The sequence below is a fragment of the Elephas maximus genome, chromosome 5, assembly GCF_024166365.1.
Source record: "Elephas maximus indicus isolate mEleMax1 chromosome 5, mEleMax1 primary haplotype, whole genome shotgun sequence".
In the NCBI taxonomy this organism is placed as follows: Eukaryota; Metazoa; Chordata; class Mammalia; order Proboscidea; family Elephantidae; genus Elephas; species Elephas maximus.
Window position 1 is genome coordinate 120,293,596 of NC_064823.1, and position 16,978 is coordinate 120,310,573.

A 16,978-nucleotide genomic window follows, 5' to 3' on the forward strand; every position below is an offset into this window, starting at 1 on the left:
GCCTCTACTTCTGATTCATCCAGAAAATTAGAACTTTGTATTTTAGGAGAGGCACCAAGGCAGTAGTGAAGTATCTGTTGGCGGAAGACCAATGGAAGATGTGGTTGGGAAGACAGATAAAAGATTTGGTTTTGGTTTTAGGTATTTTCTGTTGGATGGCTGTACCATTGTTTAGCTTACAGTCATTTGTTTCTTTACCTTAGATCAAGTTAGTTTTTATTAAGTTAAATACACCCACAGTTGGAGAAAAAACATAACTGAAAAAATTCTTTGTGTATATATTTCATATTCTTGCTTATCCTTTCAACACACACACACACAAGATGGCATTCTCCCAAATCAGGGCTAGTATCTTCCTTTTTATCTCTCTTTACAGTACATTGGAGGAGCCTTGGTGATGCAGTGGTTAAAGCGCTTGGCTGCTAACCGACAAATCGGTGGTCTGAATCCACCAGCTGTTCCATAGGAGAAAGGTGTGACAGTCTGCTTCCGCCAAGATTTATAGCCTTGGCTCCACCATTGGGAAAAACAAGTCTTTAAGTAGAGTAATAAAATAACACATCTGTCAAAGTGTCTAACAGGTGCCGTACCAATAAAACTAAGTTGTATATTTAAAAATAAATAAATTTACAGCCTTGGAAATCCTATGTGGCAGTGCTGTTCTGTCCTGTAGGATCACTATAAGTCAGAATCGACTCAGCGGCAACGGGTATGATACATCGACTCTCAATTATTGTTCACTACAGATTGAGTAAGCAAGCACGAGTAAGCCCATGCTTACCTCGTTTGATGGCTAATCCATCCCCGTCAGGGATTGTAAATTTCAAAAGAGGCTTTAATTCTGTAAGAAGGTGCTATGGGGTTGGAATAGAGACAAGTGCCAGCCATCCTAGAAGCAGAACCTTTGATGTGGTGAAAAAATGTTAAATTGCTCACTACAGATGATCTGGTAAGCAAAGTAAGCAATGTGCTTACCTTGCCTGTTGGATAATCTGCCCCTGCTCAAGCCTCTCATCTCACCCCTTATACTGAGCTTATTTTCTCAGAGTCTAGAAGGCCCTTTCTTGAACTGTAGAATACCAGGAGTAAGATTCAAAAATATTTTTCTGTAGAAATAGCAGAAAATGTTGGTGTAGAAAAGACTGCAGAAACTTCACTTTAGAGCCTCCCTCCACGGTGATCTATTGGAAGACTCTATACCCAGCTGGTTCCTTTTGAGAGACGGATATGGGGAGTTCCCTGCTTCCTCCCCTCCCTTCCCATTGGGTGGCACCTCGTTACATGGCTTGTACTGAGAGCATTTGTTAACATGAAGAGACTCATGACTGTTAAACTTGGTTTTTAAAAATATCTTCAAGGAAGTGATGACCTTCCTTTGTGTCTGACCTGATTTTTTCCCGCTTGCTTTTCTTGCAGTGGCCATCCCTGCCATCGGGGCCCAGTATCCCATGTTTCAGGCCACTACAGCTCCTAAAATGATTGAAGATGGCAAAATCCACACGATGGAGCACATGATCAGCCCCATTGCTGTGCAGCCAGACCCAGCCAGTGCTGCTGCTGCTGCTGCTGCCGCCGCCGCCGCTGCTGCCATCATTCCCACCGTGTCAACGCCTCCACCTTTCCAGGTAAGGCTCTTGCTACAGACCTTGTAATTGGTGTGAAGCCTCTCTTTAGCATGGATTCATTTACTGTTCAGCACGGAGAATTCACTGTATGCCTAGCTCTCTCTGAGGACTATGGGGGTGGGGAACTATGGGGTGGGTGACAGAAAAATTTTTTAATACAAGTCACGACAGAAAAAGAGAAATTTTCTAATACTGTTGCTGTATTAATGATGGGAAATAATATGCAAAAATAGCCTGTAATTTTTTCAGTGTGATAATATCGTAGGTACCTTTTTTTAAATGATACTGGATCCTGTTCTTATTGTAAGAGGCACCTGGGTAGCGCAAATGGTTTGTGCTCAGCTACTAACTGAAAGGTTGGTAGTTCGAACCCACCCAGCAGTGCCTTGGAAGAAAGGCCTGGCAATCTGCCTCCATAAAGATCACAGCCAAGAAAAGCCTATGGAGCAGTTTTACTCTGTAGCACATGGGGTTGCCATGAGTTGGAATTGACTGGACGGCAATGGTTTGGTTTTTTTGTTGTTGTTGTTAAGGACCGACACACAGAATCCAGGGAGATATTTCATATTCCAATTGCAGATCCCCTGGGATATTTTTAAAGCATCTCTGCCCTTCATATGCATATGTATCTACACATGTATATGTACATATACACACATGGAGAAAGATGTCTGTATCAATGTGTGTCCAGATATATAATACTTTCAATATCTGCCCTTAATCCTTTTCTTAAGCCATATCTCCCACTATTGTCTTATCTCCTCCCAAATCAGTCTTAACATCCCAGGCTCCTTGCCCCCCTCTGTTCATAAAATTCTGTTCTTTATCTGCAGTTTCTTCAGTCTCATCTCATCTGTAGAATCTTTGTCATCCACCTAAGCCTGGGGAAATCCTCTCTCCTGTGCTTCTCATTGCCTATATTATTACTTGGCACATGACTGCTCTTATAGTCTATCTCCCTAGTTAAAATTAAGCTCCTTTAGGCCCAAAGCTATCCCTTATATTTATTTATACCTTCAGTGCATAGTACATAAAACTCAAACCAAACCTGTTGTCATCAAGTTGATTTCGACTCTTAGCGACCCCATATGACTGAGTAGAACTGCCCCATAAATCTTTATGAAGCATACTGACACATCTTTCTTCCTTGGAGCCAGGTTTCCTCACATACAGCACTTAAAAACTGAACCCAGACAGATTGCTATTGAGTCGATTCCGAATCATAGTGACCGTACAGGACAGAGAAGAACTCCTGCATAGAGTTTCCAAGGAGCGCCTGGTGGATTTGAACTGGCGACCTTTGGGTTAGCAGCCATAGCACTTAACCACTACACTACCAGGTCTTCCATAGTACATAGGGAGTACATATAAATGCTGTGTCATTCATCCAAAGGGAAATTCCTGGTAGACTTATTTTCTGTGAGGCAATGAATCACAAACAATACATCAATAACCAATTACAAATACTGAGGCCCAGGGTCTCTTATCTAATTGGATAAAAATTATCTAGGGAACATGTTTAAAAACAGAGATTCTTAGACTCTAACCCTTGAAGATTCCAGTTCAATAGGTCTAGGCTAGAATCATAGTTTTACAATGATTCTGAGACAGAGGCAGGCTCGCGAACCACTGCAGCAGATGCTGTTGATCTGCCTTTGCCCACCGAAGACCGCATTATAGAGAAATTACTCAACCGGTGAAATTTATTCTTATATCAGTGTGTCATCAAGAATTCTTAAGACAAAAGAAATAAGTTATAAATGACTTACACTATCAAATGACAACTAAATGAGGCTATTCCTTGCTGCCTAGAGTTTGAATACCTACATTAACTTATAAGCAATACTTAGTAGAATTCTGGTAATAATTTCCAGTTCCTCTTTACTGAGACACGAGTGAACTTTTATCTTTGGTGTGTGGTTTCAGTTCTGCTCAGGTCTAAATTCCAGGCCCCGTAATCATCTCCTGGGTCCCAGACGGTTCCTGTTTCATTTCAGTCTGCACCAGGTATTCAGGGCCCTTGTCCAGAGTCTTGTCCTTATGAATCTGCTCTAAGCCCATTCACTGTCAGTTGATTTCCATGGACATTCTGCAGAACACCTAAAGCTACTTCCTTTTGAACCTGAGAATGGCTTCTCTGAGTGTGTGTGGCCTGGGTGCTCTCCCTCGAGCTAATTATTCTGAGCCCTGCCTCCTCTGCCCCCTTGTATTCTTTGCCAAATTGTAGCAGAAGAAGGAGCATCTTAAGCATTGCAAATTGACAAGTGGAACACCTTTCTGAGTGGGAGCCCCACTGGACACTGATCTCCCAGGATGGCCTCTAGAACATACCTGCGTAGCACCTTCGATCATCCTCCCCCATCCTTGCAGGTGCTCCAAGGTGTTCCTGTTCAGCTATTTTATATCCCAAATTTCATGTAGCCTTTACAAAGCAATACGGGTCCACGGGTGGTGCAAATGGTTTGTGCTCAGGCTACTAACCTAAAGGTTGGTGGTTTGAACCCACCCCATGGCACTGCAGGAGAAAGTCCTGTCAATTTGCTTTTGTAAAGATTACAGCCAAGAAAACCCTGTGGAGCAGCTCTATTCTGACACACATGGGGTTGCCATGAGTCGGAATCGACGGTAACGGGTTTACGAGCAATAAAGAGATGTTTGCTGGTGTAGACTTACTCACTTTTTCAGGTAGCTTTCTCAAAGTGTTCTCAGTCTTCACAACAAATCTGTGGTGCAGGTAGAGCAAGTATTACCATTCATTCCTCTTTGACAGATAGGAAAACTGAAGTCCTTCTCCCAAGGTCCCAGGATGTGCTGCTTTGTCCAAGATGACATACCTGGTGAATACAGCCAGGACTACAATCTGGGTTTCCTGATTTCTGTGTTTCTCGAGTTTGTTAGCAGGTGCTGGCCCTGCCTGGGAATATTACTTGTGGCAAAGGCATGGTTACTCAGCCTGATACAAAAGGAATCTTTAGCAAAATTAGAGGGATGAGAAGTGAGAACCAAAACTGGTTTCATGAAACAAATGGCGGGGGCGGGGGCAGTAAGGTGGTTGGTAGGGAGCTGTTAGTAATGTTACTTATAAGCCTCAGTGCTCACAAAAATCAGGGATTGCAGGTGGAACTGAAATTCACAGACCAGCTCTAATCCCATTTTAACCCATAGCTTCAATTTCCTCACCTGAAATTTGGCATCTTATAAAAGATGTCAAATGGATTAATAAATGTTTCTCCTTCCACCACCACTTCATTTGTCTTTATCTTTTCTTTTTTTAACCTTGAATTTCCTCTTTGCAAGTAGCAATCCTTTTTTTTTTAACTATTATAACAAATAAAGTCAATATTTGCCAGTTTAACGTTGTTCATGTGTGCAATTCAGTGGCACCAATTATATCAATTATGTCATGAAACCATCACCAGTATTTGTTGCCAAATTTTCTGTCACCATAAACAGAAATGACTCCTCTTTTTTATGACACTGAGGCTGTATTAGTGCTGTTGTTAAGCACTTGGCTCTTTACAAAAGTGCTTTCACATGTATTCTCATTTGACAGATAAGAAAACTAAGGTTCAGGGTGGTGACCAGGTTGCCTAGAGCCACATGGCTAGCCAGGAGCAGACTTGGGATTGAAGGCAAGCCTCTTGACTTTGACAAACCCTGATCTATACTCTGTCGTTGTATCACAATAATGCCATCTATAAAAGGGACATCAGAGGGAGAGAAAAGAGAAACCGCGACTTTGGTGACTAGCTGTTGATTTCAGGCAGGCAGAGTGGAATTTGAGCCCAGTACTTCTCACTGCCCTGAAAGGGATTTCTGTCACCCCACTCCCTGGACTCTGAAATGATTTTCTCAGAGAAGTTAGGCAGGCAGGGGAGAACCCTAAATGCTCTTCGGTGCTACGTGCAAATACAGCAGACCTCTGCCTTCTCCTCTCGGGCCGTTCCTTCGGCCACTGCCTTCTCAGTGGAAGGAAATGTACTGCCAGAGCACCCCACCTAGGCCTGCTTCCATAGATTACAAGGGTTTAGGGGGAAAAAAAAATCAGGTAACAATGCAGTTTGTTTGAGGCCCAGTATCCCTACCACAACACCAGGGGCTTTAAGGAAAACTTACTTGGGCAAAAACAAAGCAAGCAAACACAAAAACAAACCATTCAAACTTGACACATTTGTCTCCTTTAGAGTTCTTCACATTTCTCCTCCAGATCATACATCTCTACCAGCCCATCTCTCTTCACAGGAATAATCAAGGTACAGTTTGTCCTGTAGATACAGAAACCCCCCCCAAAAAAAAAACCCAAACTTGTTGCCGTTGGGTTGATTCTGACTCATAGCAACCCTATAGGACAGAGTAGAACTGCCCCATAGGGCTTCCAGGGGACGCCTGGTGATTTGAACTGCCAAACTTTTGGTTAGCAACCGAGCTCTTAACTACTGTGCCACCGGGGCTCTTACTTGGCATATGATTAATACAATTATCTGTTAAGAGACTGAAAATACATATTAAAGCCTCCCATGGATACATGGAAGTTACTAAAAATCATTCTGACTGCCATACTTGAGTTTCATTTACTCTCTCACTTTAAATCATTTGGTGGGTAACATGAATTAGAGCTCCCCCTGGAAACTCAGGTGGTGTAGTGTTTAAGTACTGCGGCTGCTAACAAAGAGGTCGGCAGTTCGAATCTGCCAGGTGCTCTTTGGAAACTCTATGGGACAGTTCTACTCTGTCCTGTTGGGTCACTGTGAGTCAGAATCGACTTGACGGCAGCGGGTTTGATTTGGTTTGGTTTTTTTTATGCTATACTGCGTAACTAAAATTAGAAGCAGGGAGCTTTGATAGGATGTTATCCTGGTAGCTGAAAGTGGGTAGGATCATGTCTTGTGTTTGTCCATGACCACTGAAGGGTACCTTGCCCACAGTAGGTGTTCAGTAAAGATTCGTGGAATACGTAAATGTATGTACATGGAAATTCATATATCCACACCCAACCCACCAGTGAGTGAAGAGAAGGCATTTCTTACTCCACAGTCCTTTCTTGTGACACCCTGACCAATAGCAGAGGTGCAAATTACTCACACTTGTTGGAAAATAGGAGTACAGGTGGGCAGTAGCTGTCCAGTGGGGATTGCCATACAGCTTAGCCATGAACCACCTGCATGTTTATAAATTACAGCCCGTGGTAATTGTTCTTGGGTGCCGTCAAGTAGATTCAGACTCATAGCCACCCTATGTGACAGAGTAGAACTGTCCCATGGGGTTTCCAAGGCTGTAATCCTTATGGAAGCAGGTTGCCAGGTCTTTCTCTCAGAGCAGCAGGATAGGTTCAAATCTCCAACTTTTCAGTTAGCAGCCAAGTGCTTAACCTGTGTGCCACCAGAGCTCCTTGCCCATGGTAGAGAGATGCTGAAAAAGTACTTGTTTTTGCCTGATTGATTCTTCGGGTCTTCATTGCATCTTAAGTGTGCTATAAATTACCTACACATAGCCTAGGGCAGAGTCACTCATTTGCTCAACTGTTACTTGCTGAGTCTCAGTAGGTGCTTGTTCCTGGTACTGTGCTGAGGGCACAGTGGTAAAGGTGTCTTTCTTAGTATCTATACCACTAAAGTCATATGTATCTACCCATATAGGTTAAGCTAACTCTTAAGGGAACCCAGAACTCTTAGTGCTTCTGGCTCTAATCTGTCATTCACCAGCCCCAAGCTGTTGGCCAGAACACTTTTATGTGCGTAACTTGCTCTTGAACTCTATCAGAATGAGCAGCCTGAACCCCAGGGTTGGGCTGAGTTTCTTTCAGATGTCGCCTTCCTGTGATTTCCTCCTTTGTGCAATTACTACTACCTAATATCGATGCATAATTACATATGTCCATATACTTGGAGGGGGTCCGTGGGTGACGCAAAGGGTTTGCACTCAACCATTAACCTAAAGATTGGCAGTACGAACCCACCCAGTGGTGCCACGGAAGAAAGGCCTCGTGATCTGCCTTCGTAAAGATTACAGCCAAAAAAAAAAAAAAAAACCTTATGAATCAGTCCTACTCTGTAGCACATGGGATTGCCATGAGTTGGAATTATTTTGATGGCAATGGGTTATACACTTGGAAAAGATTGCTTGTGTCTTGCTATAAGCCACAGTGTTCCCAATTCTGAAGCTTCTCTCCTTGGTTGTAAAGGTTGCTGATGAGATATTCAAGATAATGTAGGGCTTAAAGTTTGGGACCCCAAGTCAAAGTGTGGGCTTCCATTGCTTAAAAGCTGTGTCACCTTGAGCATGCCATTTTACCCATGTGAACCTCTCCATGTAGTCATAATACCACCTTCATTAGTGGTTGTGTTGATTCAATAATGTCATACAAATAAGCACTTAGAGTAGTGCCTGGCAGACAGTAATCTCTCAGTTATGATTAGTTATTGTTAGTAGTAGTAGTATATTATTTTGACTGTAGCTGAAGGTTCTAAGGTTCCTTCTGTTGAACATAATTTTGTGACTCTTTGATTTGCAGATTTCGTTTGAGGTATGGTAACTAATCCCTTTGTTTAAAGTTCAGGAAGAATTAATTATTTCAGTCTAATCATCCATTTACATATCTTGAATTGTATATTTTGAAGATTCGTTAAGATGCAGAAACCACAGTAGCCCTTACTGCGGGGCATTCTGTGGAATATAAGGTGCACCAGATAGTTTGTTAAATGTATGTTTTAGTTTACTGAAAATCTCCTTTCCCATGAAGTAGCTCACTGAATTTGTTCCATGGCAAACACTTCGGGAAATACTGAACCACAATCTTCCCCCTCCTCCTATTTGTTCTGAAAACACAGACTCGTACACTGTCTAGTAGAGAGAAGGAAGTAGCAGGGACTTCAACAGAGCCAGTGTTGGCCATCTACAGTGAGGCGGCAGTTTTTACTTAGCTTGTCCTTCCCCACCTCCTCCTCATTTGAAAAACTCCTCCTCATCCTTCAAAACCCAGCTCAAATGCCCTCACTTTTGAGTTGCTTTTTCTAACTCTGCAAGTTAGTTGATCCCTTCTCTAAGCTTCCACAACCCTTTTTTATATATAGTGGTGCCTTATCTTTTTTTTTTACGTGGGAGATGATTGGAACTATCACATTGGCAGAAAATGTGTATGATCAGAAAATCCTTTATGATACTGTCCCTCTTGTAGACTGATATATTTTGTTCCATTAAGTTAGCACAGTCTGTTTTCCTCTCTAGTTCCTTCAGCTAAGTATGTGTTAAGCAGCTGGCATGTATTTAGGGGCTGTGTTTACCACTGTGAGATAACTGAATGGTAGATTCTCAACTCCCTTCTCTAGCTCACTCTGGGGCATATACTCATTGAGTGCAATGCTGGGTAGAAGATTCCGGAGTATGTAAATGTTCTCTCAGTATTCCAGTTGTAATTGGATTCGAATGAGTTAAGTGCCTTGAGGATACGACTCCATCTTACCCTTTCATGGGACATATCCCACTCCTTTGGTGTTTGGTGGTTCAGTGGTAGGAATTCTCTCCTTCCACGTGGAGACCCAGGTTCAATTCCCAGGCAGTGCACCTCTTCTGCAGCCACATCAGTGGTGGTTTGTGTGTTGCTGTGATTCTGAACAGGTTTCAGCATAGCTTCCAGGCTAAGACCAGACTAGGAAGAAAGTCCTGGCCATCCACTTGTGAAAATAAGCCAATGAAAGCCCTATGAATCACAGCAGTCTGATCCGCAGCCAATCATTACATTGTGCATGGAGTTGCCATGAGGCAGCTCACAATAACAAATCCTCCTGTACGATAATTATTTGCTTTCCTGTCTGTCTCTTGGAAACCCTGGTGGCTTAGTGGTTAAGTGCTACGGCTGCTAACCAAAGGGTTGGCAGTTCAAATCTGCCAGGCGCTCCTTGGAAACTCTATGGGCAGTTCTACTCTGTCCTGTAGGGTCGCTATGAGTCAGAATGGACTCGACGGGAATGGGTTTGTTTGTTTATTTGTTTTTTTAATCTGTCTCTTGAAAATGAAAATCTTGGCTTTTCCATCTTTGTGCTCCCATCCCCTGCAAGACATTTGTTGAGTGGATGACTAAACAGGATGGGCACATGGATGTATGTGTTCTCTCTTTCTTCAGGGCCGCCCAATAACTCCAGTATACACGGTGGCTCCAAACGTTCAGAGAATTCCCACTGCCGGGATCTACGGTGCCAGTTACGTCCCATTTGCTGCTGCTCCAGCCACAGCCACGATCGCCACACTACAGAAGAACGCGGCAGCCACCGCTGCCGTCTATGGAGGATATGCAGGCTATATACCTCAGGCCTTCCCTGCTGCTGCTATTCAGGTTCCCATTCATGATGTCTACCAGACATACTGAGACTGGTGACGAGAGCAGAGACCAACCAGAGATACGACTGAAGGAACGCTTTACTATTTATGAAGAAAGACCGTGTTGGATTAGCACACCTATGAAACCTACTGAAAGTGAAGAATGTTATCAAATATCATACTGAAATATTTTATATACATGAAGTTTTCATTAGTTTTTTAAAGACTATTTTAAAGTTAGCAGGCCTGTGTTCATACATTTCTAAGGGACTTGCATGGCACGTGCCTTAATACCATCTCTGAAAAGTTTGTCTACTGTAGTACATTTGTATAGAGGTTTGTTGTTTTTTTTAAGGATATATTTTCAGTATGAAGGTTATTTTCTTAACTTCTGCACTCCAGAGATTTCTATTTTGTAGTACCTTCAATAATATATCAACTTTATATTAAAAAGCACAGTTGAGCAGCTAGGAAACTGTTTTGAAAAATATATTAGCTATTTAAAGATACAAACAATAGTGCTTTAAAACTACTACATAAAAAAAGAAGTTATTTTAAAAGTTATACTGGAAAGTGCAATTTTAAAATGCGTAAAACCTCTGCATTTCTGCTGGCCTGAAGGGTTGATGGGGTTACCGTTGTGTGTTATCCATGATGGTTCTGTTTTTTAAGAGAAATTAAACACTCAGCCTCTCCTGAAGCCCAAGATTAAAAAGACTTGTCAGACTTCAGAGTTCAAAAACTGGAAAGCTTTTACCTGTCACCATTACCCTGGGCCTCTTCTCATTCTCCATGGGGCTTTGCGCCCCGGTCCTTCCAACGCTCAGTCCAACTCTGATGTTTGGCAAGTGTAGGACAGATGAATTATTCTGATAGAGGAGGGGAAAGACAAAAAACAAACAGATGATGACTTTTCTACTTCTTCCTGGGCTTTCGTCGGGGTTTTTTGATTTTTGTTTCATTGTTTGTTGGCTGGGGAGGTATTATCTTCTGTGCATGCTGTTGTCAATAGCAGTGTGTGTGTAAGCACAAGGTTTGCATAGCTATTTAATGGTCTGAGGGAAAACTTTAGTTTCCTTTCTAATGCTTTTATTTTATTTTTGAAGTATGAGTTGTAAGGACAGAGAATATATGTTATTGTAGACAAGACCACGCCCCCCCCCCCCCGCCCCGCTGCCGCTCCCAGAGACTCTTGCCAGCAGAAAGCTATGCTTCTAGTTGCCTTATCATGTTTCATGCAAAATGTCTGTGGTGGTTAGGGGTGTTGGAGACATGTTTATCAAGCAGGCCTTTCCTCCGTTGCTGTGCACCTGCCAGGTGAGCTGATTCAGCTGTGCACACCCAGGGGGAGGAGGAGAGGCCAGCAGGAGTTAAGAGAGAGTTTGTAGATAATCTTCTAATACTCAGTTTTTTAAGTCATTTTATGTTGCAGAAGTTCATGGTATGTAGTTGTTTGCAAAAATAAGATCATTTTATTTCACTGTTATTAAAAAGGTTTGTTTTATTAGGAAGTATATGCATGTTGCAGTGTTTTGTGGCCTGTTTAAAGGCTTTTGTTTAGCAGAATGAATGTAAAATACAGTAAAATATGAAGATCGCCATCTACTTTATGAAATACATCATCTCGGAATTTTTTTTTAAAGGCTCTATCAAGGAAGTGAGGTGTGCAATAGGTAGCAAATATACCACTGTATTTTTATGTCATGTTTGCGATCCATTGAATCTTCCCACTCACTGGATTTTTGCTGACAGCTGAAATTCTTATTTGTGGATTAGTAATAGGATCATGCCCTTAGCAAATATTTTACTTTTGTTTTAAAATTTAAATTAAGAGATTCCCAAATGTCCCTCACCCCCCTCCCCCCCCATCTTGGGATGAGATGAATTTTTTATATATAAGCAATATTTATTTAACTATTCTATAAAATGTATTGCGTGCCTAGTAAGGCCTTTAAACATTCCTACCAATCCTTTCCATCGTTCTTCAGTGACACACAGTAATGGTGCAATGTTCCGAATGTGTACCCAAAAGCTGCATCCAAACTCAAATCTGTTGGAATGAGTCATCCAACAGAATGCAATTTGGATCAGATCCTCATCCCTTGACTTTGTGTGAAAGAAGTACCCTCCTTCCAGTGAGGGATTAGCACAGAGTTCACTAGATGAGAATCAGACCCAGTGTTCTTACTGTATTTTACATATGCTTGTAAATTATTTGCAAGAAAAAAAAAATGGTACCTTAACATGGCAACTACCAAACTACCTTAAAAACAAATGTTGGTGATATAGCCAGTTAAGTATCAATGAGCCTCCCATCTGTGGTCTGTCTGTACCTATTATTTCAAAACCATTTCACGTACACTACTGAGGTAAGTTTATAACTTGAAATGTGAACTCTATTTTTTTTTTTTAGGGTTAAGAACAAACTATAAATGTGAAAAAAAAAAAAAAGTTTTAGTGTTCCCTGGTCTCAAACATGCTAGTAGTTTAGTTATCTTTAGATGCTTTGTACTTGAAAAGCCTTTAAATTTATTTAGGTCTTTCTCTACTTACAGTACATTCTTAGGATGTAGTAAATAAAGCATTCTTTAAAGCAATTTGAAGACCTTATTTTAAATTGTGTTTTCTTTATACTGATTTTCTGTGTAACAAAATCAGGAAAACCCTTACAGAATGGAGGGGATTCACTAATGCAGTATTTTTAGTTAGAGAAACTGACAAGTTGTTATCTCTTTGCTTTGGAATTACTGTTGAAGATGAGGTAAGTAATTGAATTGTGAATTCTCAGTACCCTTAAACTTCAGCTCAGATGATAGAAAGTCGAACAACCAAATAGGACTCAGCATCTGAATTGGGATAGGATGCAGCTAAGTCTGTCATTGCTCTCAGTACTGAAGTTTCTTATCTTCCCAGGAGCTTTATACCCAGAACTCTACATGGAGGCAGTTGTTGTAACCTTGAGTTCTTTGGTGGTCTCATAAAAGTGCTGGGGTGACCTTGATGTTGGTCACTGCACCTGAAACCAAAGCCTTCTGTCTCTCCTTTTCACAGTGCATAGCAAGGTTAGACAGAACATTTCCTTCCCTTTTTTTTCTAAAGCTCACCCCATAACTTGAGACAAATAATATCCATCAGCAAAGTCAATCAAAGAATTCAAAGGAAAGTGGTGGGTTCTTAATGGAATTACTTGTAAAAATTGCCTAACTTGCCTTTGCCAATGATTAAGACTAAGATTAAGAATTTACCTTCTTAATCTTGAGCCTGGGTAATGGCCTTCTGATCTGTGTTTCTTGGAATTCTAACTTCCTGCTTCCTCTTAAAAGGATAAAGGCCTTTTTAGAAGCAGAACAGGCTGGGAAGCTTCCCAAGATGACAGATCACTGGGCACTGGTTTTAAGGGCAACAAGACCTGCTGGTTCCTTTATGTTAAAAGTACAGACACCCTTCAAGTTTCAGGGTCACATTCAAAGTTAGGTTGACCAAGTTGAAAAAAAGAATTAACAATCATGCAAAACACGTGGTGCCAGACCTCATTCTAGGTGCTACAGCCAAAACAGGAACAAAACCAACAAAATCCTGTACTCGCAGACTTAAATATTCTAATGGGAGAACACAGATAAGATGAACAGGTAAGAAGTATGCTGGGTGGGATAAATGCTGTGTTTCTGTGGTTCATAAGCCTCTGGCTTCCATAATCTCCGGTGGACCTAACAGTAACTCTGCAATGTAGTTAAGTCAGATATGCAACTGGCCACGGTCACACAGGTAAGAACCAGGACTCAAACCTGTGCTCAGGGCTTAAATTTCCAGGTTCTTTCGAGCACCACACTGCCCCTGGAAACGGATAAAACCAGTCATGCCAAGGGCCAATTTCAAAGCCCAAGTGAAAGAAAAGCCAAACATTTTTTACCAGTGTAGTTTCTTTTCTGGTGGCTTTCAGTGTATTGTCATAAGCAACATTTTTACTCAGGGAATGGGAACTGTGTGACTGAAAAAGCCTACTCAGCCAGGAAGACATAGCAGCTGTAAGTAGGGCCAGTAAAAATGTATAAAGAATTCTATCTGCAAGGCTACGCAAAGATTATGGAGGAGGCTGCAGGACTATCACAGGGAGTCAACTATTCTGGTTAGTCACCTGGAATAGGTGCCCCATTTTTTTTTAATTCCAAAAATATTTGTCATAATAACCTAAGGACTTACTGAGTTGAAAGTAAAAAACTAATGACTACAGTGCAGAAAATTAAAAAAACATTGTTCTGATTTTTCTTTTCTTGTGAAGGGTAATCCTATGTACAGTTCAACATTTTTGGGTTGCTGTTACATGACATGCACTATGCTGGGTACACTGTTAGGTATAATTGATTTTACTGGTTTACTAGATCCTCTTTCAAGGGCACCAAGGATACTTGACTATTCAAAAGGAATACAAGTGATATTATCCCAATTATTAAGCAGTGTTTATTGTAAAGTCTTTGGGGCACTCAGCCTTTATATCCAACTTTGTTTTAAAAAAAAATACATACCAAGTATGACATTTTGGCATGGCTGTTTTGATGAAATGACATCATGACTTTTTCCCCTGCCACCCCCACCAAAAGTACATCTTCAGCTTTTTAAAAAAGTAATATGACACAGATATCTTACCTTGTCCTTGCCCTGCATCTTCCTTGTCACATCCACCATCCGTGACCTCCCAAGGTCAAAGGTGGGACTAAGTTTAAGTATAGGATGAGACATAGGAAACGTCCACAGCATCAAAGCAGCTGGGACAAAATATTTTGCTTCAATTCCAAGTTCTAAGCTGCTGGACTAGATGCACCTCCAGCCTTTTCTTTCTCCTCTTTCCCTCATTAGTCTGTACCCCTTCCTCTACACCAGTTCCCACTGAGTTGATTCCAAGTCATGGCAACCTTGTGTGTGTCAGAGTAGAACTGTGCTCCTTGGGGTTTTCAATGGCTGATTTTTTCAGAAGCAAATCAAGGTTTTCTTCTGAGGTGTCTCTACGTGGACTCAAACCTCCAGTTTTTGGTGAGCAGCTGAAAGTGTTAACCGTTTGTATACCCAGGGACTCTCTCCCCTTTCTAGATACCTGGTATTCCTATTTCTTAACACCTCACACCATAAACCTGAAAAGAATGATCGTCCAAACACCACAATGAACAAGCACTGTGGACTAGTGGAACAAGGCTGGGTTTATGGTCAGAATGCTTAGGGATAGAACCATAGCTTTGCTACTTGCCAGCTGTGTGACCTTAAAAAAGATAACTCACATCTTTGGGCACAGGTTTCTTAACTGGTGAATTAGAGATAAAAACCTGACCTCATGGAGTTATTGTGAAGACCAGATGAGTTAATCTAAAAAAGTCTAGTGTATTGTAGGCACTTCAAGAAACACTTCCTTCCACCTTTCTAAACTGTAGTGTGAATGTGTATCACTATATTAATTCCTTCAAGCCTTTCCATTTTAAGCATCCTTATTCTTTTGTTCACCCATTTATTCAACAAATACTTGAGTGTCAACTATGTGCGAGGCACTGAGGGGGACAATGATCAATAAAATCAACCATCTCTGCCCTCCTAAACTACCAGGCATGATTCAGACAGTGAAGCAAGGGCTGTGATATTGGAGGGGTGCCCACTCAGACTTGGAGAGGGGGTTAAGGGTCAAAGAGTGAATGAAGGCTTTCAGGAGGAAGTAGCATCTGAGCAGAGGTTTACAGGATGAGTAGGAGTCAGGCAGGTAAGCAAGAGGAAAGAGAACAGAGAACAAGTGGTGCCCAGGCCCAAGAGAAAGAGAATGTGGTATATTCATGGACCTGAAAGAAGTTAAGTGTGGCTGCCTCAGAAGAGAAATAGTGTGTGAAGAGCTCAACCTTTGTTCCGGTTCCACCTTAAACATGGTTCCTGGCCCTATGTTCACTGTGAAAGGAAGAGATTTGGTCCCTGTAACAAGGAAGTTGGGAGCCAATAACCAAATGGAGAGAAGCCTAAATCCTTCCTCCTTAGGACTTTGAATTCTTTCAGAAAATGGTAGCGCTCTACCTTTATCTAAGCTATAGAAGCTGATGGGTTGCCTTTAGCAGTCAGCAGCATGGTGCACCTGAGAGCTCCCCCTAGTGGGTTACTCTCTCCCTGAGTCCTTTCTGGCCCCAAGTGATGCCCACCAACCCTAATCATGCTTGGGAGAGTTTGCCAAGACTCTGAGGGCTGCCTGCTTCTTCCTTCTACAGGCCTGGGTCCCAGCCTCTGGGACATTTCATCCTTCTTTTCTGGGTCATACAGCTCCTGCAAGTATCTCTGAGGGTGTCCCCATTCTCCCTAGGTAAACCCTCTGTGGGACAGGAATGCAAAGTTCTCACAAAAGTGTTGGAGGCCTATAGTCCTCCAGATGATTGTGACCATGGATGAGGGTCCCAAGTAAAATCTTCACAGTCGCATTGACTACCTCAATAGAATCATATTTCCATGCAACTCCACTCTGGGCTTCATTCTACTCCCAATCAAAGGCAACAGCAAACCTCATATTTGCAAGAAATATGACCTTACCTGAGCTAATTTTTAGCCACCCTTATTTCTTGGCTTGCTCTACTTTGTTTGTCAAAAGTCTTCATTAATGATTAACCAACCATTTGGTTTAAATAGGCCTTAGTCATTCTGAGGCAGGAAAGACGTGTCGCTGAAGCCCAACTGTTTCTGAGATGACCTTGCTGGGGGTACTGGGTCAAGACATTTTGAGCTTATGGTATTATGATAACATGGGGCCAAACTAGTTCAGTTTTGCTGAGATTATTCTCCTTTTTAAGGACCTTTGTTCCAAACTGTGGTGTCACCAGGGCACGGTATCATGTCTATCAGCCTCACCATCCTTCATTGCCATCCCAATTCAAATATGGCTGTTTGACTCTTTCTCAATGTAAAGTGCTATGCCAATTCAGCTTCCAGAAAAGCCCCTAATCTCCCATTTCTGTAAGATGCTGTCCTAAAAAGAGAAATTCTGGAAATGCAACTGATTCTCAAAGTTCTTTAGCATTGCTGTTGTT

The 16,978-nt window shown here is 41.8% G+C and overlaps 1 protein-coding gene across 15 annotated transcripts in view; it reads left to right on the top strand.

The window, feature by feature from the left end:
• RBM47 (RNA binding motif protein 47) overlaps positions 1 to 12,482 on the top strand; it is a 183,741-nt gene extending 171,259 nt beyond the window's left edge. For 7 of the 15 annotated variants that reach the window (XM_049886963.1, XM_049886965.1, XM_049886966.1 and 4 more), the window contains 2 exons: positions 1,417 to 1,625; positions 9,745 to 12,480. In XM_049886963.1, coding sequence (XP_049742920.1) covers positions 1,417 to 1,625; positions 9,745 to 9,987 — 452 coding nt within the window. In that variant the 3' untranslated portion in view covers positions 9,988 to 12,480. Of the gene's footprint in view, positions 1 to 1,416; positions 1,626 to 9,744 lie in introns of all 15 variants that reach the window. The other 8 variants (XM_049886970.1, XM_049886959.1, XM_049886961.1 and 5 more) reach the window with 2 other exon arrangements.
• Positions 12,483 to 16,978: the final 4,496 nt, after the last annotated feature.